We start from the raw sequence: 23,180 nt of genomic DNA, 5'->3' as shown, positions 1-23,180 counted from the left end.
AGTGTGAGTGACGGTTCTTTGATGTCTCAGTCCAGAGCAAGCTGTGCAGACATTATATCACCTTGACTTCTTCTTAAAGGGAAAGAGTAATTAATTTTGTGCAGAAGAGATGTGGTCACCTTTCTGGCACACAATGCCTCCTTTTGTTCTCTCCCTTGAGTCCATCTAATGGGGAACAAGTGTCTCCAGCTTATCCGCTCTACTTGTCCATGTGATCGAGTGATTACTATTATTCTAGGTCACAGCGAAAGCAATGCAGACCAATGTTACATTCAACACTAACTCAAGCCACAAAAACCAGAGCAGCAGCACAAGTCAGGGCTCACATAAGAGTTGTGTCTTTCCAGGTGAAAAAGAAGTGCACTTAATGGCATACCTTTAAAAAGAGTACCTATTACAGAAATAATATTCTTTAAAAGAATATACTTAAAGGTGCAGTAAGCGATTTCTGAAACCAGCTGTTGAAAGTGGATTGACTGAGCACTTTCAGCCAATCAGCAGTAGGGGTCGTGTTCACTCATGATAGGGGAGGAGAGAGAGTTAGCCAATCAACAGCAGGGGGCGTGTCCACTCATGATAGGGGAGGAGAGAGAGTAAGCCAATCAGCAGCAGGGGGCATGTCCACTCATGATGGGGAGGAGAGAGAGTGAGCCAATCAGCAGCAGGGGGCGTGTCCATTCATGTTGGGGAGAGTTAGCCAATCAGCAGCAGGGGGCGTGTCCACTCATGTTGGGGAAGAGAGAGAGTGAGCCATTAGGGGGCGTGTTCACTGATGATGGGGTAGGAGAGAGAGTTAGCCAATCAGTATTAGGGGGCGTGTCCACTCATGTTGGGGAGAGTTAGCCAATCAGCAGCAGGGGGAGTGTTCACTCATGTTGGGGGAGAATTAGCCAATCAGCAGCAGGGGGCGTGTCCACTCATGTTGGGGAGGAGAGAGAGTGACCCAATCAGCAGTAGGGGGCGTGTCCACTCATGTTGGGGAAGAGAGAGAGTGAGCCATTAGGGGGCGTGTTCACTGATGATGGGGTAGGAGAGAGAGTTAGCCAATCAGCAGTAGGGGGCGTGTCCACTCATGTTGGGGAGAGTTAGCCAATCAGCAGCAGGGGGAGTCAGCAGGGGGAGTTTTCACTCATGTTGGGGGAGAATTAGCCAATCAGCAGCAGGGGCGTGTCCACTCATGTTGGGGAGGAGAGAGAGTGACCCAATCAGCAGTAGGGGGCGTGTCCACTCATGTTGGGGAGAGTTAGCCAATCAGCAGCAGGGGGCGTGTCCACTCATGTTGGGGAAGAGAGAGAGTGAGCCATTAGGGGGCGTGTTCACTGATGATGGGGTAGGAGAGAGAGTTAGCCAATCAGCAGTAGGGGGCGTGTCCACTCATGTTGGGGAGAGTTAGCCAATCAGCAGCAGGGGGCGTGTCCACTCATGTTGGGGAAGAGAGAGAGTGAGCCATTAGGGGGCGTGTTCACTGATGATGGGGTAGGAGAGAGAGTTAGCCAATCAGCAGCAGGAGGCGTGTCCACTCATGTTGGGGAAGAGAGAGAGTGGGCCAATCAGCAGCAGGGCTTGTCGTTCGTTCATCATCTTTATTTTCCATGAAGCGTTATTTTCCATAGCTTCTGCTATAAAGAGACATCTACTCTTGCATTGTGTGGTCGTGCATTTTGGGGGCCGAGCAATAAAGGGAGGGGTGTGTTTGTTTGGGATGATTTCACATGTTTCTCATAAATCGCTTACTGCACCTTAAACTGAATGTAATGTTTTTGCACACTTAACTGCATGTTAAACGCAATTAAATGAAAATGTATAATAGTTTAAATTGATATTAAATGCAATAGTTTAACTTTATTGACCCACTTAATTAGGAATTATACATCTTTATATGTAATTTTCAAAGTATACTGCTGAAATTACTGATAAGCATTTATGGTAAACTTAAGTATGGCTTTTCTATTTAAACTTTTATGTAATGTATTTAAATATATATATATATATATATATATATATATATATATATATATATATATATATATATATATATATATATATTTACTTTTAACATCTGAAGTATAACACTGTAAGTGCAAATTCAATACAATCAAGTGCACTTCTTCACAGGCTTATAATTGAAATTAATATACTATGCATGCACATGTTTTGCGCAAGGCTTTTTGTATTTAGATGAGAAAAAAAATTCCTTTTAACATTGCACAAACTGGTAATGGGATCAAACGAATTCATAGAATTAACCACTAATTTGTCAAAAATGTAAAAAACTTACAAATTGCAATGGGATTGTGTCGGTCAGATCTCTCTTTTTATTTCCTGTAGCAATTCCAGAAAATCGAAATACAATCGAATAGCCTATACCGTTATCTACATAGCACAATGCAACCAAAAGGTAGTTAGAGCAAACCTGTCTGAAATTATAAATGAAACACTTCCCTTTTCTACAGCATAGCATTCCTATAGCACTAAATTCTTGTTAGAACATTTTGGTATAGGAATTTGTGAAGGAGCAAAAACATATCTTAAATTCTTATATCAATCAATCCAGGCTACAAAAAAAAAAAAAAACACTACACTCATAACATTATCACATCGGGTTTGTTTAAAAATCCCAGCTACAGTGGTGTGTATGTGGCAAACAGGGCTGTAGAACAGGCACTTGCCCGAAGCTAAGCGCTGGTTGTTTGTTCAGGGATCACCCCAGCAGGAATGAGAGGGTTCTGTCACTCAAGCTTTCACCCTGCTGTCTGTGTCTGTGCTTTATCTGCGTCTCAACTGCCAGCTCTTCTGCCCCAACCAGTCATGTCACATGCAAAAACATCAGTCTGGAGACTGAACCTCATCAAAGCCAAGTATTATCTCATGTTGCTATGACACACTCAACAAATAAGGTCTGATTATCACTTAAATTATGAGCTGTGTGACCCATATTATAGAACAAAACAAGAAAACTGTATGGTAAGGGTGTGTTTAAAACAAGTGGTCATGAAAGTCCATGATGTAATCACTCTGTTTAAATATGAACTAAAGTACTGAGTGAACACCTCCTTCCAGAGCAGACTATGGCCCCCCTCAGGAAAATGTGCTCCATTAAGATTTAAAATGCTGTCATTTGGCTCCCCCTGCTGTTTAAAAGATCCAGTTACACTATTAGCATTTTGCACTTTCTGTTCTGTTCTACTGTCCCAAAGTAGATAGGACATCCTAATTCGAGTATTTATTATGCACTGTTCTATGCCATTCTGTGTATAAACAGTGTGAGTAGTGTGTTCACACTGAAAGCGTCAAAAAGAAAAAAGTGTATTATTAATTAATTAAATGAAAATATGTGGAATGATGGACGTTTCATGGACTTAAAGATATATTTCACCCAAAAATTAAAATTCTGTCATTATCTACTCACCCACATGTAGTATTAACACAATATTATTTTCTCCAACGCGTTCACGAGAGCACCACGACGCATGCTTGTTGTGCTGATGTGAAAGCAGACGTAGTTGCGTGAATGCCGGTTGAAGATTAATATTTTGTAAGTGGTAAATTATGTTTTTTTGCACAAAGCACTCATGTCACTTCATAAAATTGAGGTTAAACCACTGGAGTCACATGAATTACGTTAATGATGATTTAATCTCTACTTTCTGCGACTTGGAAGTGGTAGTTGCGTAGAATGTCAATGGAGAGACAGAAATCTGTCAGATTTCATCAAAAAGATCTTTATTTGTGTTCCGAAGATGATCGAAGGTCTTACGGGTTTGGAACGATCCTTTTGTCCACTTTCATCTACTTCTGTACTGATTTATTCGAATGTATGGGCTTTATCAGATCTTTCAATCTAATGGACGAAATGCGCAATTTACATATGATCGTGATCATAAAAACCAAGCGGGTAATCCATCAGCCGGAAACCGAAGCCTCGCGGGGGCCGCCATTGTAGCAGACCATCACCTGCTGACTGTTAGCATTCCATTGACTCCCATTCATTTTGGCGTCACGTTGACAGCGAATAACTTTACATCTGAAGCGTCCAAAGACTTCATTTGTCCATTATTTAATTCTAAAGAAACACGGCAATGTATAAAAGGCTCCATTACTTTGTATCTTACGTTATTGCCTCGTAGAAGCCATTTTTGTAAAAATAGGCTAACGATTGCGTCATAACCACGCGACTCTCTGTTGCACACTAGAGAAACTACCGTATAGACAGGAGGAGAAGCTCGCAGGCAATCTTTTACTGTCTATGAGGCAATCGGGGGGACATAGAGGCATAAAGTCAAGGGAGAAGCCCATAGATAGAGAGCCCATAAAAGCAACAGGACAAAATATTTCAACAACGTTTTTGAGGAATTAGGTGATTCAGATTTGTCTTGGCACAGGTAATTACTAGAAGATTTACGACTGTCAGACAGGTTGTTCACGTCACATCTACGTGGTCAAGCTCAGTTTGAGCCTGCGCAGTTGCTCAGACATCAGGAAGTGAGAGTTTCTAATGGGCTTCAGTTTTCTCCGTTGAAATCAAGGGGGTCGCTGTGTCCATTTCTTTTACTGTCTATGGTAAAAACATACAGAGACCAGCCGAACGCTCAACGCTGTGAGTGTGTGTTAGAAATCAGGAATGATGGGAGAACATCAAATGTGTCTTTGACTACCTTTGGAATTGGTTGAAAGTGAACAAGCTCAAAACTACTTAAACTGCGTTTACACCTGTATTTAGTCCCGTCAAGTTGTGATTGGTTTAAGACATTGATCACTGATCTACACAATGAACTACAGACCTGCAAATGCAAGCTCTGTTGTTGTATACAGGGTCTTAGTGCATAGTGTGTCCTTTGGGACACAACTAATGAGTTTTTGGTTAAATGCTTGGAATAAGGTTTGTCGTTCACACAAGGTCAAGATATACTCACGTTTTATTTCTAAAACATATGCTATAATGGGCTACATCAATTCCCACTCGTGATTTTTTTAAAGCTTTTCCTTGAAAGTGGTAGTTAAACGTGTCTAAATGGGAGGTTGTTGGTGTCACGGACATTAAAGGTCATCACACCGAGCCAGTAAATCTCACTAGTCTGCTTTCATAGCATTGTTGCAAACTCTTGCAAACTACTTTAACTCAAACTCTAACTTCTTAGTTGAAGTCATGCAACCATGATTGTTCGTTTAAATGCTGCGTTCACGCCACGTAGTAATTACTGTAAAAACAAGATAACAAGATAACTATTCCAAAAATTGGCAAAATTAATAGCAGTCATGTGGTACAGTGGTCACATGGTACAAGTTGGAGCTACGAGTTGTATTTACGAGTTCTACATGGACGTGAACCCTTTTTACAAGTGGGAATCTCATAATTACTGTAGCCTATAGCCTACTTCCGACATGGCGTGAATGCACCTAAAGCATAACTTTTGCTTTTTTTCTTCTGCCGATTGTATTTTGGCTTCAAAAAAGTTGTTCATTTGTAAAGATTATCATGGTGAACTAAACGTGTAAGAATCATAAACTTGTTGGTCACAGAGCTTATTTTCTGCAGTAATCCAAAAGCCAAAGAAAAGGCTAATATGCCATATTTGATGAAAATGATGCTATGAGGGACAGACTTACTGTCTTTACAATGGCAAGCACTGTATAAATGTCCTTTCAAACTTTCAAAACTGTTTTATGGAGTTTTTGTCTACATCTTTCGGAAAGATGTTTAGTCGGCTGAACAATCGGTTATGTTGTTTTTGTAACATTACACAGTTCCTCCAGAAAAACGCGATTGCTGAATTCAATGCATAATCAGCCAAAGTCCGCAAATTCATGCAGGGGCCGCATTATTTCAAATATGCCGCACTTTCGCCGCATAAATTGCCGATTTCCGTGCAAAATATGCGGGACTTGCATGATTTCATAATCCTCGCATTTTCGTTGCAAAAAAGTCACATAAATCTTAGCAGAAAGTTGAAAAATGTTGCGTTTGCTTCACACAAGAGCAGCCACTTCCCCCTGTTTCCATGGGAACGTTATGAAGTGACGCAATTACGCGACGGGATAGCTCACAGCTGAAGTTATTGCAGGGGCCAGACAGACTGACGGAGGCGATTGGCATCTCACAACTCGCTCTTTATTCCCAAATCGAACTCGTATAACTGTCTGTCACACGTTCTACCGTCACATCGTAACTTAATAAACAAAATAAGATAAAAGAAGTAGCATCAAACAGAAATTACCCGCACACATTGTCACGATCCACACATGGGAAACAGAGATCCAATTACAGTTTTATTTAAAGGGTAATCCGTACTCACAAACTAGTCCAGGCAAGGGTCAAAATCCAAAAGGCAATCCAAAAACAAGAAAACAAACAAGACCAGGCAAAAACAGTCTACCAGAAGTGGTGTGAAAATATACAAGGACTCCGTAACAAACACTAAACAGGCAGGGTATTTATACACAGAACAAGACAATCATGATGGGGAACAGCTGAGTGCAATGAACAGTGATGAGCGCAGACAAGGATTGTGGGGAATGCAGTTCCAAACGTGAATGACACCGTGGGGAAAGAGGACCTCTAGTGGACACCAGGGAACATAAACCAGACACTGTGTCATGACCCCCCTCTACGGAGCGGCTACCATACGCTCCAAGACAACTAACACACAACACAAGAGTTCAGGAGGGAGGTGGAATGGCAGAGGATCAGGGGTGGGCCAGGTCCATGTAGGGGAACAAAAACGGGAAATAACGATTTAGCCGGTGACCAGGGCGAAGCGGACGACCCCTCGGGCGGCCGGGGCGGCGAAGACCCCTCGGGCGGCCAGGGCGGAGACGAACCCTCCGGCTCAGGAGCAGCAGACACTGGCTCCGGCTCAGGAGCAGCAGACACTGGCTCCCGCTCAGGAGCAGCAGACACTGGCTCCCGCTCAGGAGCAGCAGACACTGGCTCCGGCTCAGGAGCAGCAGACACTGGCTCCGGCTCAGGAACAGCAGACACTGGCTCCGGCTCAGGAACAGCAGATACTAAAGGTCTGAAGGGCGTCTCCAGGATCCGAGCTAGACGCTCTAAATAGCCGGTCAGTGCCCCTCCGGCCACGAGAATGGGCATCTCCCGATCTGTCTCCGACTGAGCAGACGTGGCGTGAGCCGTCTCAGTCTGGGCAGACGTGACCTGAACAGTCTCTGACTGGGCAGACGGGACGTGAACAGTCTCTGACTGGGCAGACAGGACGTGAACAGTTTCTGACTGGGCAGACAGAGCGTGAACAGTCTCTGACTGGGCAGACGGAGCGTGAACAGTCTCTGAATTGGCAGAAGTGACGGTAGACGTCTCTTTCTTCCTCTTCATCCGCCTTCGGACCACCGGACTCGGGACCACCGGACTCGGGACCCCCGGACTCGGGACCCCCGGACTCGGGACCACCGGACTCGGGACCACCGGACTCGGGACCACCGGAACAGGGACCACCGGACTCGTGGCGGCGTCGGCATGGCGAGGCTCCGATACATCCCACTGACTCCGATGCTCAAGGTATCTGGTAAAACTCCAAAAGTCCAAGACTTCCAGACCCTTCATTTCCCACCCCGGCAATGGGTCATCAAGACAGGTATTAAAAATGTCTTTTAATGCTGCATCACTGTATCCCATTCCCCTCGAGAGCGTCCAAAATGACTGGGCTATGCAACCCACCGGCAGGCACTGCTGACGAAAGCTCATCAAATTTTGGACACGTCCCATCCTCTCTTTCTCCGTGGTAGGAGGGAGGATACGGAACCCCATCATGCTGGATCTCTTTGTGACGGAGTCCTTCTGACACGATCCACACACGGGAAACAGAGATCCAATTGCAGTTTTATTTAAAGGGTAATCCGTACTCACAAACTAGTCCAGGCAAGGGTCAAAATCCATAAGGCAATCCAAAAACAAGAAAACAAACAAGAACAGGCAAAAACAGGCTACCAGAAGTGGTGTGACAATATACAAGGACTCCGTAACAAACACTAAACAGGCAGGGTATTTATACACAGAACAAGACAATCATGATGGGGAACAGCTGAATGCAATGAACAGTGATGAGCGCAGACAAGGATTGTGGGGAATGCAGTTCCAAACGTGAATGACACCGTGGGGAAAGAGGACCTCTAGTGGACACCAGGGAACATAAACCAGACACTGTGACATGACCCCCCTCTACGGAGCGGCTATCATACGCTCCAAGACAACTAACACACAACACAAGAGTTCAGGAGGGAGGTGGAATGGCGGAGGATCAGGGGGAGGGATGGTGGGCCAGGTCCATGTAGGGGAACAAAAACGGGAAATAACGATTTAGCCGGTGACCAGGGCGAAGCGGACGACCCCTCGGGCGGCCGGGGCAGCGAAGACCCCTCGGGCGGCCAGGGCGGAGACGAACCCTCCGGCTCAGGAGCAGCAGACACTGGCTCCGGCTCAGGAGCAGCAGACACTGGCTCCGGCTCAGGAGCAGCAGACACTGGCTCCGGCTCAGGAGCAGCAGACACTGGCTCCGGCTCAGGAGCAGCAGACACTGGCTCCGGCTCACGAACAGCAGATACTAAAGGTCTGAAGAGCGTCTCCAGGATCCGAGCTAGATGCTCTAAATAGCCGGTCAGTGCCCCTCCGGCCATGAGAATGGGCATCTCCCGATCTGTCTCCGACTGAGCAGACGTGGCGTGAGCCGTCTCAGTCTGGGCAGACGTGACCTGAACAGTCTCTGACTGGGCAGACGGGACGTGAACAGTCTCTGACTGGGCAGACAGGACGTGAACAGTTTCTGACTGGGCAGACAGAGCGTGAACAGTCTCTGACTGGGAAGACGGAGCGTGAACAGTCTTTGAATTGGCAGAAGTGACGGTAGACGTCTCTTTCTTCCTCCTCATCCGCCTTCGGACCACCAGACTCGGGACCACCGGACTCGGGACCCCCGGACTCGGGACCACCGGACTCGGGACCACCGGACTCGGGACCACCGGAACAGGGACCACCGGAACAGGGACCACCGGAACAGGGACCACCGGACTCGTGGCGGCGTCGGCATGGCGAGGCTCCGATACATCCCACTGACTCCGATGCTCAAGGTACCTGGTAAAACTCCAAAAGTCCAAGACTTCCAGACCCTTCATTTCCCACCCCGGCAATGGGTCATCAAGACAGGTATTAAAAATGTCCTTTAATGCTGCATCACTGTATCCCATTCCCCTCGAGAGCGTCCAAAATGACTGGGCTATGCAACCCACCGGCAGGCACTGCTGACGAAAGCTCATCAAATTTTGGACACGTCCCATCCTCTCTTTCTCCGTGGTAGGAGGGAGGATACGGAACCCCATCATGCTGGATCTCTTTGTGACGGAGTCCTTCTGACACGATCCACACACGGGAAACAGAGATCCAATTGCAGTTTTATTTAAAGGGTAATCCGTACTCACAAACTAGTCCAGGCAAGGGTCAAAATCCAAAAGGCAATCCAAAAACAAGAAAACAAACAAGAACAGGCAAAAACAGGCTACCAGAAGTGGTGTGACAATATACAAGGACTCCGTAACAAACACTAAACAGGCAGGGTATTTATACACAGAACAAGACAATCATGATGGGGAACAGCTGAGTGCAATGAACAGTGATGAGCGCAGACAAGGATTGTGGGGAATGCAGTTCCAAACGTGAATGACACCGTGGGGAAAGAGGACCTCTAGTGGACACCAGGGAACATAAACCAGACACTGTGACACACATGGGGTGTTCGAGGCGCATACAATATAACACTGCAGACAGTTCAACAGGGAGTGCGCAGCTCTTAAAAAAGATGAGAAATTAAATATTCCCAGCACTTTCTATGATGTAATATGCTTGCTTATCAAAGGAAGTAATAAGAAATGACTCTTTACATTAAGGTAGTAGCCTAGTGAGAACAGGGTGTTGGGGGAATCACTTTTTTTCTCTTTTTCATCAAACCGCAGTTTTTGCAAGTTCCCGCAATTTTTGCAAGTTCCCGCAATTTTTGCAAGTTCCCGCAATTTCATCGCATAAAATGGCATAAATATCCAGCATATTCCATCGCATTTTTAAAGAAAACGGGCCGCATAATCAAGGATTTTTGCCCGCAACAATCACAAAAAACTCTGCGTTTTTCTGGAAGGACTGATTACAATCCATTGAGCACACTGTACTTCTGTCCCTTACAGACTTTTTTTTAATCCTGTCAAAATTAAATATGGCACTACCCTGATTAAGGGCTTTTTTATCGATGGAACCCAGGGTTACGCTGTAACTTCCAGGTTGGCCTGCAAAATTGTCATCAGGTCAGAAATCTATAAAAACAGCTTTTCAAAAAAAAAAAAAACCTTGTCAGCTGTGCAAACAAACAGAGCAATGGTATGAAAGCACTGTTTAAATCAGTTTAAGAAAAGTCTGTAAAAAGAGGGCATTTTAGGTCTATGATAATATGAAGGAAGTTTCTGTAGGCTATTGATTTTTTCACAGGTGTTTTACCCATAATTTGCATCTCGAATTGCATTGGGTTGTTTTAGGTTAAAGGAACTGTATGTAAACCTATCTAGTAGGCTACCTTTTCCATTTTTCTACAGATTTTACTCTTACATTGTACAAATTATTTAAAGTTATAGTCTGCACATATAGCCTATTAAACTGACGGAAGAAAATATTTTAACATCTAAAGAAAAAAACACACACTTTACCTTTACATACCTTTAAGACTTTGATCACTGATCTACACAAAGAACTACAGAGCTGCAAGTGCAAACTTTTTCCCTGTTGCTGACAGGTTTCTGAGACTTCATTACTTCATATGAGTGCAAGCCAACACAAACTACCCCAGTCAAAACTGAAATCTAACCTGAAGGCAGGTACTAGTGAAGACACATTCTCATAATTATAGAGAGACATAGATTATAATCTGCAGCTGAGGTCATATTTTACTACAGTTATACTACAGTTACCATGATACACTTCCAAAACACAGATAACAGGCATTCAATAGCTATCGTCCTTTTGGGATCTATCATATTAATTGGATCATGAAACTCAAACCACTTCAGTTTTCTCACACTAAATATTACTCCAAAAATCTAGTAACTTGCTATTCTAAACAGTGTTTGTATGGAATTGTGACATTTGGAATTTATAATGAAAAGAGGATTTGAGGCCACCAGAGGGCACCATTTTACCAACTTATATACATTTCTATTTGACACCAACTCAGTCCAAATGGGGAACATCGTTTTTCTTTTGGAAAATGATCAAATATATATAAAATAAATTAAAAATAAAGCTTTATCAATACTATAATTACTGTTCACTGATATAATGAGAACTAATTCTGGTTTCAACACAAGAAATCATTTCGTAAAACCTATTTCACAGTAACAACATAAAATATGCCAAAAAATAATACAATGTCTAAAATTTGGGGTCATATTCTTTTTATTTTATATTAATGTAGATATTACTACATTTATTCAGCAAGGATGCATTAAATCGAACAAAAGTGACAGTAAAGAAAATAATTATTATTTTGAACTTTTTATTCATCAGTGAATCCTGGAATACTGAACTGTTTTCAACACTGATAATAATCAGAAATGTTTATTGAACAGCAAATCATCATATAAGAATGATTCCTGTTGGATCACGGAGTAATGATGCTGAAAATTCAGCTTTGATCACAGAAATAGTTTTAACATATGCAATATTATTACTGCTTTATTTATTTTTTGATTAAATAAATCCAGCCTTGGTGAGCATTAGACTTCTTTTATCAAAAATACTGACACCAAACTTTTGTATGTTATTGTAGTTCTAGATAGTAATGTAAAGTACTACAAAATGAGCCAAAACTTTGATGCCACCTAACAAAGGACGACAGTGAGATGTCCAGTCCACATAGCAGGTATGACATATGTCTTCCTGTCGACAGGGTCAGATTCTAACAAGCCCACATCTGGCCCAAAACAAGCAAACGGTGCTACTCATCTCTTCCACATTGTGTTAGTGTAAGGACAAGGGGTCAGGAGAGAAACCAGGAGTTGCATTACACAAGCCGCAAGAAATGCTCATCCAATTACTACTGCTTGTTTTGTGTGGCCAAAGCATGACATAGTCTCTGAATCTCGCAGTGTAAATAAAGAACTGAATATGTGTTTGCAATTAAGATAGACATCAGAAGATATACAGAAAACAGGAAAAAGACTTGATCAAAGAGGTAGAGAATAAAGATGAGTAATGCAGGTAGTCTACTGTCTCTGTGTGTGTGTGTGTGTGTGTGTGTGTGTGTGTGTGTGTGTGTGTGTGTGTGTGTGTGTGTGTGTGTGTGTGTGTGTGTGTGTGTGTGTGTGTGTGTGTGTGTGTGTGTGTGTGTGTGTGTGTGTGTGTGTAAGAGATAGGAAACAGACAGCAAGATTATTCAAGGTGAGCACTATCATGAAACACATCTAAAATACAAAGTTTACATGACAACAGCTAAAATGAGGTAAACCTTCAAAAATCCTTAATCTTTTCTCCGTTTGAGAACTAAAAAAACCCACAGGAGAATTATGACCATTTAAAAAACATTTTATGATCACTAAAATAAAAGAAAAAAATGCCTGCGTATAATAGGATTATATATAGCCTATATTATATATAACTATACCCTCATGTCATGACTCGATACATATCACAGATACTGAACTCACGATACGACTGCGATACTCAAAGACACAAAAAATGTACTGTTGATTAAAATGCTACATTTGATATTGCATTGTGTGTGTAAGTGAATAGACTTGGACTTGGTGCTGGAAAGCCAACACAGGACAATAGAGACACCAGAATAAACATATTCATGATTCTGAAGCTGAAAATACTCAATTATTTTAGATGAATATTCTTCATCAGGACATTATCAGGACCCACAAATATTAACCCATTGCATTATTATACATTATTTTCAACATTATATATAGTAGTTTAATGTAGTACTGACACTAAAACTCTGTAAACTTCGATTTTTTTCTCCGTTTTTTCTCACAAACTTTCACTTTGGGTGAAATATACACAACACAGATTGTCACTATCCACGATACATATAGTTGCATTTTTGTATTGTGATATATTGTGACACGATATATTGTATTATTACCTTTAATTCTCTTGTACAATTTAAAAGCACATTTATATTTAAGATATTCATAAAACAGTGGCAGTGGACGCCATTGCCACTCAGTATAGACACAGACTAGTTAAGTGACTCAACTATAGACAGCAGGGTTATGGTGGGAGCTCATGCCGGTGGACAATAGTACCGTTTGTCACTCTCAGCTTTTGTGTTTTTCCAAACAAACTCCCCGCTCTCCTGGGGCCAGAGCGTCCTCTTTCCTCGTCTCATTCTCTCCATCTCTCTCTCCGTCCGTGTTTCTCCTTCTCTCCCCTCTGCCCAGGACTGTGGGGTCACACAGAAGCACTGGGCCACAACAAACAAACAGCCTTACAGCAACGTGTGGGTCAGGAGAAGGAGCCGAGACCAAATATGTTGAAGTCATTAGCTCCATGGGGAGGGCCACCCACCCTGACCCTGCCTGTCTATATGAGCCTCCTCGCGCTTATGAACACACACCCCGGTGCCCGGGACCCAGGGCTTACCCCAGCTTGACATTCAGGGATGATAGGAGACTAAAACTGATATCTAGTTACACAATAAATCTCACTGAATTCTCAACTGACTGAGAACGAGGAGCAGAGCGGCTCAGTGTAATACAAAGGTTTCTTTCTCTGGCATTTATTAAACAGGGATATTTTCTTATATGTTTGAGGGGAAATTTAAATAATCAGGTACACTTTATTTTAAAGTGACGAAGTAACATTGTGCTTTACTCAAATAAGTAACGAGTAATATAAAGCAACTACATGTACGTATAGAGTTACAGTTTGGTTTAGGGTTAGTTACCTGTAATTAATTTACTGTTATTGCTTGTAAATGTAACATGTAACTACGTCACCTTAAAATAAAGTGTTACCAAATAAACATATATATATATATATATATATATATATATATATATATATATATATATATATATATATATATATATATATATATATATATGTCACATATTTTAAAACATGAAAAAATGAAATTACAAAATAATAACGAATTACAGAATTCAATACAATGAAACTATGCAATGAGTAGGAATGAAAGAAAATTAAATTATTGAAGACTTAAGTAGCTAATTGTTTGCATATATATATATATATACAATTGTATGTATATTTTTATAATATAACATTTCATTCTATGAATATTATATATATATATATACGCACACACACAATTTATGTATATATATATATATATATATATATAAATTCATAGAATTAAATATATTACAAAAATATACAAAATTGTTTGTGTGTTTAGGCTATATATATGTGTGTGTGTGTGTGTGTGTGTATATATATATATATATATATATATATATATATATATATATAATATTCATAGAATGAAATTTTATATTATATTTATATATTTAATTTATATATATATATATATATATACAGTTAATCTTTAATTATATATAATTCAATATATATATATATATAATTAAATATAATCAAATATATATATATATATATATAAATTAAATATTAAATATATAATTTATTTAGTTAGTTATCAAAAACTATATATAATTAAATGTTATATTATAAAAATATACTTCAAATTATGGGTGGGGAGGACTGCTGAAAAGAACATATAAATATGCCACTGTGTAAAGAATGTATTAAGACTTGTGTCTGGTGTTTGACAGAATGATGGTCCTCGCAGACGTGTCTGTTTTACCCATCACGGAGCTTGAGGCGATGACGTCAGCACAGGGCGCTCCTCCAATAGTAGAAAAGACAACAGCACTCACGCGCTATTTAAAGTCAAGCAGTTGAGCTGGAGAGAGTGAAAGTGCAAATACTTACCAGGAGGAAGACGCTTTATCCTTGACTTCATTCAGGAATTTGGCGACATAGATGGCGGATTCAAACAAGCAGTTGACGTCGTTTTTCATAGAGGACATTTTATCCTTAAAAGAGGATAAAAAAGATGACGATAGAACAGACAACCGAACAGGTATTGTGCCTTGCAGTTGCAGCAGTGTTATTTTTCTGTGTACATTTCTTAGACAGTTAGTTAACTCTAAAAATGATGGGTTGTTTCAATCCATGTTTAGCTCAAACATGGACAAAACCAACGGTTAAAAATGTAAATTAAATGGTTGGATTTGTCCACATTTGACCCAAACATGGGCTGAAACAACCCAGCATTCTTTTAGAGTGTTAGTTAGGCAGTTATATTGTTTGCATATCCATCTAAATTAATTAGGTTGGCTACCGTATGTAGGTAGTTTAGGTTAGTTAAAGGTAAACCATACATGGCTTGACCTCGCCATTCGCCACACAGGTTTCTGTCATGTTTAGATGTACTGAAGACCAGTTTTCCAGTGAGAAAATATGAGTTTAACTTAACATCTTGTACTTGCGTTCACAGATTGTCTGAACTCTGAGGATAATAAATCTTCGCCAGAGGTGACGAGTGGCGTGAAGAAGAAGCGCTCGCGTGCCGCGTTCACGCACCTGCAGGTGTTGGAGCTCGAGAAGAAGTTCAGTCGTCAGCGATACCTGAGCGCGCCCGAGCGCGCACACCTCGCGAGCGCGCTGCACCTCACGGAGACTCAGGTGAAAATCTGGTTCCAGAACAGGAGATATAAAACCAAACGGAGGCAGTTAACGACCGAGAACGGCAAGGAATACTTTGAGAAATCAGACGCGACCGCTATGGCTGTTACAGAAGAGGGCTTTTTCAGAGCGTCACTTTTAGCGACAGTCTATAATAAATCATTTCCATACCGGCCTTACGTTTATGACTTGCACGGACCATGGAGAGCATGGAGACCAGCACTGTGATTATGACTGGGATATTTACTTGGACTTTGAGAATGTTCTCAGATTATTGTGAATAATATTCTTTATGGTGTTTTTTAAATATTGTACAGCTTTTTATTCTGTGTAATAAAATATTTTTTTCAAACTGTCTCCATTAATATTTGTTCATTCGTCCTCACTCCATCTACACCTTTATTCCCATTTTAAAAATTCATTTAAGAAGTCCAGAAGCTTCTTTCATGGACTGAGAGACAACTATATTTACCTTTATCTTGCATTTATCTCCACTAAAGTATTATGTTAACATGTGAACTCTTGAAATGCATATTTCTCTTATCTGGCTAAACAGGTCTAGCATTCTTTTATAAGGAACTGTTTTTTCTCTCTCTCTCTCTCAAGAGACTGTTACTTTAAGAATATGAATCTTAATAAAATAAATAAAATAAAAAATTTTATTCAAAGAAAATAGTGCAACCTATCATTTATTGGCCTACGTTTTAGCCACTAATTTGCAAAAGAGTAAATTGCCTTGAGAATGTATTCCAAGCTCATATATGGCCTTCGATAATTCATGTGTTCTCAAAGTAATATATTTCAGTGTATTATGTGGTTCTAAAGTTTTTCTTTCTTTGGACTTCAGTGAAAGTTTTCCCTTCCATACATCATTATTCTTTCAAATCTCGAAATCATAACCCTTATCTATAAGAACTAATTCCTAAAAGCGCTTCATTGTTTAGCAAGGACTGCAATTATACTTCAGCCTGAACACTTGCCGTTCACAAGCCATACCAGCTGATAAATCAAGAGAAGGAATCTTTTTGTAAAACATGCGGGCCTGCTCAACATAGAAGTTTAACGTTGCTACAAGAGATAGCAATCTCGAGCACCCCTATCCTTGTCCTATTCAACTTAAGTTGACTTCAGCAGAGCAATGGCTTGAACAGCCTCGACCGGAGGTGGTCTGTTGTCTGAGTGATACAGGCTTCTCCAGGAAAGATGACATGATTTACCCTGTAAAGTGATGGTCTAATCAGTGAGTCATGAGAACAGGTTTGCAAAGGGCTCTGAGTCTGAGATCACAGGATCTCCCAACCTGAAAAATGTAAGTTTACACACAAAATTCCCAACTTTCTGTGAATATGTCTGCAAAACTTATTCCTCAGGAAGTAACTGCCATGTAGGTCATCCGTCACCTGTCTTTAAAGACCTCTCAGGCATAACCAGACCCCTTTAGCTATTTCCACAAAGACATGTCTCAGTAAGTGTATGGCATTTCATGAATAGCAGTAGGAAGTGTTTGTTACAGGGGTGTTAAAAAGAGGTATGTTTGCGCTCCAGAACATCAAAAACGTAATCGTTTTTGCTAAATAGTTTTGAATGTCATCTCGTTTGATGGAAACTTAAAAAGTGTAAACTTAAACTATATATCTTATACATTATATATATAAAACTAAACTACACTCACCGGGCAAAAAAAGGCTAAACATTTAGCGTTTAATTGTCTAACCACCTTGGTCAGGAAATTAGCCAAATTTAAGAGAATGCAACTACTTAAAAAGCTATTGCTGTCTCAGAAAAACATCAAAAACTTTTTGTCAGAATATGGGAAGTTGTGTGTGCTGTGCACAAATCTGCTGTGAAATATAATAATAAATGCATCTCTATCACAGCGAAGCATGAAGAAGAATATCATTGAGTGGAAAGCCTTTATTGGTTTTTGTTGCTTTGGAGGACATGAGAATATTGCAGGAAGTCTTGCTTCCTACAAATGAAAAGTTGTTATCTAAAAAGAAATGATCAGATGTTATTTTTCAACAAGACAATGTTTCTGCAAAGACAACCAAGAAGTGGCTTGAGAACAAGTCCAGTAGGCTCATGTTTCGGCCGGGTCAGAGTCCAGATTTGAACTCTATAGTGAATATTTGGTCTCACATTAAACTCAAACAAACTGGGAGACATTTTTCAACTACTCGTGAACTGTTTGAAGCCATTAACATTGAGTGGAACAACACCGACTCTTCTTCCTGTAAAAAAGCTGTCTGCAAGTTGGGGAAGTTACTTTATCTACAGTATTAGAGCAATTCTTGCTAAATTGCTGACCAGTGATTTGTGATTAAAATGGTTAAGACAATTAAAAGACCACTAAATATTTTGCCATTTTTAGTTAGGCCCATTTTCTTGTCCAGGAGTGTATATATATATACACTTATGTACACTCATTGGGCCCCCTTTTGCCTTCAGAACTGCCTTAATTCTTTGACAAGGTGCAGGTGTTCCTCAGATATTTTGGTCCATATTGACATGATAGCATCACACAGATTTGTCGGCTGCACATCCATGATGTGAATTTCCCAAATCATTCCAAAGCTGCTCTATTGCATTGAGATCTGGTGAGTTTTGTGAACTCATTGACATGCTAAAGAAACCAGTTTGAGATGATTTGAGCTTTGTGACGCGTGTTATCGAAGTAGCCATCAGTAGCCATCAGAAGAAGTGGTCATAAAGGGATGGACATATATACTCAGGCAACAATACTCAAGTATACTGTGGCGTTTAAGCGATGCTCAATTGTTATATGTGTGCCAAGAAAAATCCCCAACACAATTACACCAGCAGCCTGAACCGCTGATACGAGGATGTATCCATGCTTTCATGTTGTTTACGCCAAATTCTGACACGACCATCTGAATGTGGCAGGAGAAATGCAGACTCATCAGATCAGGCAACGTTTTTCCAATCTTCTCTTGTCCAGATTTGTTGAGTATGTGTGAATTGTAGCCTCAGTTTCTGTTCAGGAGTGTCACCAGTGTGTGTCTTCTGCTGCTGTAGCTCTTCTGCTTCAAGGTTGGACGTATTGAGATGGTCTTCTGCAGGCCTCGGTTGTAACGGGTGCTTATTTGAGTTTCTGTTGCCTTTCTATCAGCTGAAACCAGTTCCTCTGGCATCAACAAAGCATTTTCACCCACAGAACTGCCACTCACTGGATGTTTTCTCTGTTTCAGACCATTCTCTGTGAACCATAGAGATGGTTGTGCGTTAAAAGCTCAGCTCGTGAAACAACACCAGCTCGTCTGGCAATGCCACGTTCACCTTTCTTCCCCATTCTGATGCTCAGATTGAACTTCAGGAGATCATCTTCACCATGGCTACTAGTCGCTGCCATGTGATTGGCTGATTAGATATTTGCTTTAACGAACATTTGAACAGGTGTGCCTAATAAATCGTCTGTTCTCTAACTCTATAGTTCATGTATATATAGTTATTAAACTTTCATCATTTCTATTTGTATGGCTATTTAGCATGTATTCATGAGCATTTAATCAATTCTGTAATATAATAATAATAATAATAATAATAATGCCCTTATGTTACTTGCCTTACTGCATAACTTCACACTAATGTTACTGCAGGAATGTTTCTATTTGGCAACAGTTTCTTTCAGTGATTCACGGGAATGATTTTAGTATTTCAAACATGAAATAGCAGGAATTCTCCACTTCCAATTGGTTAAATGATTGAAACCAGTTTCATCTAAAACTCAAACCTGTCAGGTGAAGTCTGACTTTGACATCAAACTTGTTCTAGATTTGTCCCTTTTTCTTTCAGTTGAAGTTTGCGGATCCACCCAGCCAGGGCATATCCACCCGCATATTTCTATCTCTGCAACAATGTCACGCCACTTAATAATAGTAATCTGTGTGGAGACATTGTTTTGGTTTGTGAGATAAGAGCGGGCCGGGATACAGGGGTTCTCCGAAACAGAGACGGCTTCATCTAATGCCACCCACTTGGCTTGGCTCCAGAGGAACTCTGGAATTTTGTGTCAATCCATTTCTGTCTGTTCGTATCAATATCCTCACTTTGCGAAAATATGTTCCGTGTTACATAATTACCCATCAAAGTGCACTTCTCATTTTGTACACGCAAACACAGGAGAATTCGTCGTGATGTCATGAAAACGTGTGGGATTGGCTTCAATTCCATTCTATCAAATATGCTTTTCAATTGGCAAAGAGAATGAAATATGCGCTTTTGTTATTGTTAACAGAGAAACAGGCAAACCGTGCGAAATGTATAATGCAAAACAATTTTGACTGACAGCTAAAGGGATAGTTCGCTCAAAAATCTCATTTCTGTCATTATTTGGATTTGCTCACCCTTATGGATTTCCAAACCTGAATTACTTTATTGCTTTCTTTTGTGAAAGACAAAAGGAGAATTTCTGAAGAGTCTCCCTGCAGCTGTTTCACTTACAAGAACATTCCACTGCTGACAATAAATTAATAAATAATTGTCCATATGACTAATTTTCTGTTGCATTTCTTCTGGAGTTACGTAGTTAGCCTCTTAACTGTCACCGTCCCACTACCGGGACGCCTAAGTTTACTTCACTATATTACAATAAATCTAATTGTAACAGCTTTCCATTAAGCCGCTGTGGTATTGGTAATAGGAGTGAGCAAGTGATTAACGCGTATAAACTCCATGTCCAATGTCTTTTATTTATTGTGCTCTAATTAATAAACGTCGCTTCCATTTAGCTTCTTGTGGTGTCTCATTCTTTGTTGTTCAAAGCATACTAATTTTAAGTCCATACCTTGCAAATACAGCGCACACACATTGTCAATATTCCGTATGTCCTTGAACATCACTCTTTATCAGTGAAGCATGGTTAAGCACCATTAAGCTCAATCCAACACATTACAATCTTATAAGCATGGTCAGCATGGTATTCCACGTAGTACATGGCTTAACACGGTCAAAAAACCGTGTGCTTCCCCACTACCAATACACCTGTTGTCGAATTACCCATGTGCTCCTAATATACCAATGTCAGAGCGCTCCCAATGGACAAATATATAATTGCATTAAAATGGCAAACTGTATATATTTGGAAAAGTCTAAGACTCCTAAATAGATATTTTAGCACTGTTTTTTTGTACAAATTGTGTAGGAATAGTAAAAGATGAATTTATGACAAGAGTACACCTCAACAAATCTACATCATAACAGGAGTTCTGACCTTTGTCACATAAAGTCGACGCACACACTTTTAATAATTGAAACTTTGGTTTTCATGCTAAAAGTTCATAATAAAACATATAATATAGTATTTGCCAATAAAAAAATATTAAATAATATCATCCTCTAAAAAGTATATATATATATATATATATATATATATATATGATCCTCTAAAATATCATATCTTTTTTTATCGCTTTTTTATTACATCACATAGTAGTTATCATAAATTAGGTATCATTTGAAAGATAACAAACTCAGAATTCATCCTGTGAAAACCGTTTTGAAATTGGACGTTGCGTTACCATAGAAACGGTACTCTAAATTATTTTATCGGGCTCCTCCCCTTTTGGGCGTCATAATGTTTCATAATTTATGATCAAAACCATTCTAATCTTGACATAACATATATTGTCAGAAAGGTCTGAGTCTCAATGTTCCATATTTTGTGACAGAAGTGATATTTGGACAGAAATTTTGAATTTGTTATGGCAGAATGCATACAATTAAATTCAATGGAATGTAAGTCACACGGTGGCTATTTTTGGTATTACGCCTAAACAAAATCTCATGGGAACTTCAATTTTTGTGATATCAACTTCACATTTGGAACACAACTTGGTTAGATATACGGCTTTGATTTTATAGTAATTTTAAAGTAAACAATATTTTGTCAAATATATATTTTATATAAAATAAAAAATATGAACTACAGTAGGCCTATATTTGATTTACTGTAAATTTAAACTTCCATAACTTTTTCATGCTTTAATTTTTTGAAGTGCTTTCACTTCAGCAATAATCTGCTGAGTGTTTTCTTTAAAACAAGACAAAACTTAGGTCTATATTCCATTCCGAGCATTCTTGAATTACAACCATTTAAGTTTGAATAGTGCATTTTAATGTCCATTCACAAAAAGGGGGGTGACAAACAAAACAATAGTCACTATTAAAGAAAAATATAAAACAAAAAAGGCATGACAGTAAGTAAATAATGAGAGAATTTTCATTTTTGGTTAAACTTTTCTTTAATTTGACAGTAGTGGGACCACAGTACTAGTCCAGGCCTGTGTCACTCATGTCAAAGCTAGCTTTTCTCTCTGATGAAATCTGCTGTCAAGTCACACCTTAATTATTCGTTTTGTCTACTTGTCAAAATGCATTATGTATCTTACCCAATATTTAGGCACTTGACTACAGTACATAATGTATTGCCTTGCAACCTCTTCATGCTTACCTGCATTACAACATTATTAGAGAAGAGGTAATCTGAATCAGACAAAAGCGAATGGGAAATATTTATGTGAAGTGTTTGGTGTCCTGGTAAAGCTGGGGTATAGAGGAGTCAGGCGAGTTGATCCGTTAAGCGCTCTTTCTGAACCTCAACAGGTGGAGGTCAGGGTTGGTGGAGCATGTGACCCCCCAGGTGTCACGGAGAACGAACAAAGCTTTTGATAATGACTCAGTCACCTCATCCAACACCCGCCAATCAAACTAGACTGCTCTCTCACGCAAGTACGGGTGGAGCTGTTGAAACTTATTCCACCATACATACAGACCCATTTTGGGCTTTAAACAGGTCAAACAACCTTGTGGCTTGAATATGAGGCATAGTGAATTTGGTACTCTGAACACAATTCCATACATTTTATATATTATTTTAAAGTCCCCCTGTGGTGAAAATCAAGTTTTTAATGTTGTTTATATGTCTATGTGGCATTTTAAAGTGCTTTTAAACAAACCATGTGCAAATTCTTAAGTCAACGCCATTGCTGAGTATTTTCTCCTTAAAACTGCAGTGAAATAAGACAAAAAAAATCTCAAAAATGCGGTTTTAACATGCACGCTGTGGTTTCTGACGTCACAAAGGTTATCCCGGTATATTTTTTTGTTGATATAGCCTAAAAACCAGCTAGATTTAGTATTATAGCGGGTGTATGATGTATATTACGATGTTATGATTAACTATATGCCTTTCTCCACTGATGTTCTGAGTTGTTTAAAGCGTTTCTGATGATTGTTAGAAGGCAGACTGAGATGTCGAACGGGAACATGGTTTGTGTAACATTAGCAACGCATTATTTTGGTTTGATAACATAGTCAAGCATAAGGCTAATCATATTAATTACCATTATGTGTCAGACGTTGTAAAGAGCGATACCATTGTGCAGCGTTTACCTCAGTTGACAGAGTGAAGTGGAGGCGGGGCTAATTAGCATATTCA

At 40.0% G+C, this 23,180-nt stretch overlaps 1 protein-coding gene and 1 long non-coding RNA gene across 2 annotated transcripts; both read left to right on the top strand.

Moving 5' to 3' along the window:
- The first annotated feature begins 1,032 nt into the window (after positions 1-1,032).
- Positions 1,033-1,387, top strand: LOC143732265 (uncharacterized). Its single transcript, XR_013201084.1, has 3 exons — positions 1,033-1,084; positions 1,192-1,242; positions 1,338-1,387. It is a non-coding gene; the product is annotated as an uncharacterized LOC143732265 (long non-coding RNA).
- Positions 1,388-14,920: 13,533 nt separating this feature from the next.
- nkx3-1 (NK3 homeobox 1) lies at positions 14,921-16,081 on the top strand. Its single transcript, XM_077224127.1, has 2 exons — positions 14,921-15,119; positions 15,537-16,081. Exons 1-2 carry the CDS (start codon positions 15,020-15,022, stop codon positions 15,950-15,952), a joined length of 516 nt encoding a protein of 171 aa, XP_077080242.1. The 5' UTR covers positions 14,921-15,019; the 3' UTR covers positions 15,953-16,081.
- Positions 16,082-23,180: the final 7,099 nt, after the last annotated feature.

Source organism: Siphateles boraxobius, unplaced genomic scaffold (assembly GCF_051911475.1).
Source record: "Siphateles boraxobius isolate OS27281-9 unplaced genomic scaffold, OSU_SipBor_1 9, whole genome shotgun sequence".
NCBI classification, from domain to species: Eukaryota; Metazoa; Chordata; class Actinopteri; order Cypriniformes; family Leuciscidae; genus Siphateles; species Siphateles boraxobius.
The sequence above is the reverse complement of the archived record's forward strand: the minus strand, read 5'-3'. Positions and strand labels throughout refer to the sequence as shown.

What these genes read in the sequence shown, in the direction of transcription:
- nkx3-1 (XM_077224127.1), top strand. Translation starts at nt 15,020, where the DNA reads ATGGCGGATTCAAACAAGCAGTTGACGTCGTTTTTCATAGAGGACATT. An exon ending in TAGAACAGACAACCGAACAG is followed by an intron (nt 15,120 to 15,536) that starts GTATTGTGCCTT and finishes TTGCGTTCACAG; the next exon opens with ATTGTCTGAACTCTGAGGAT.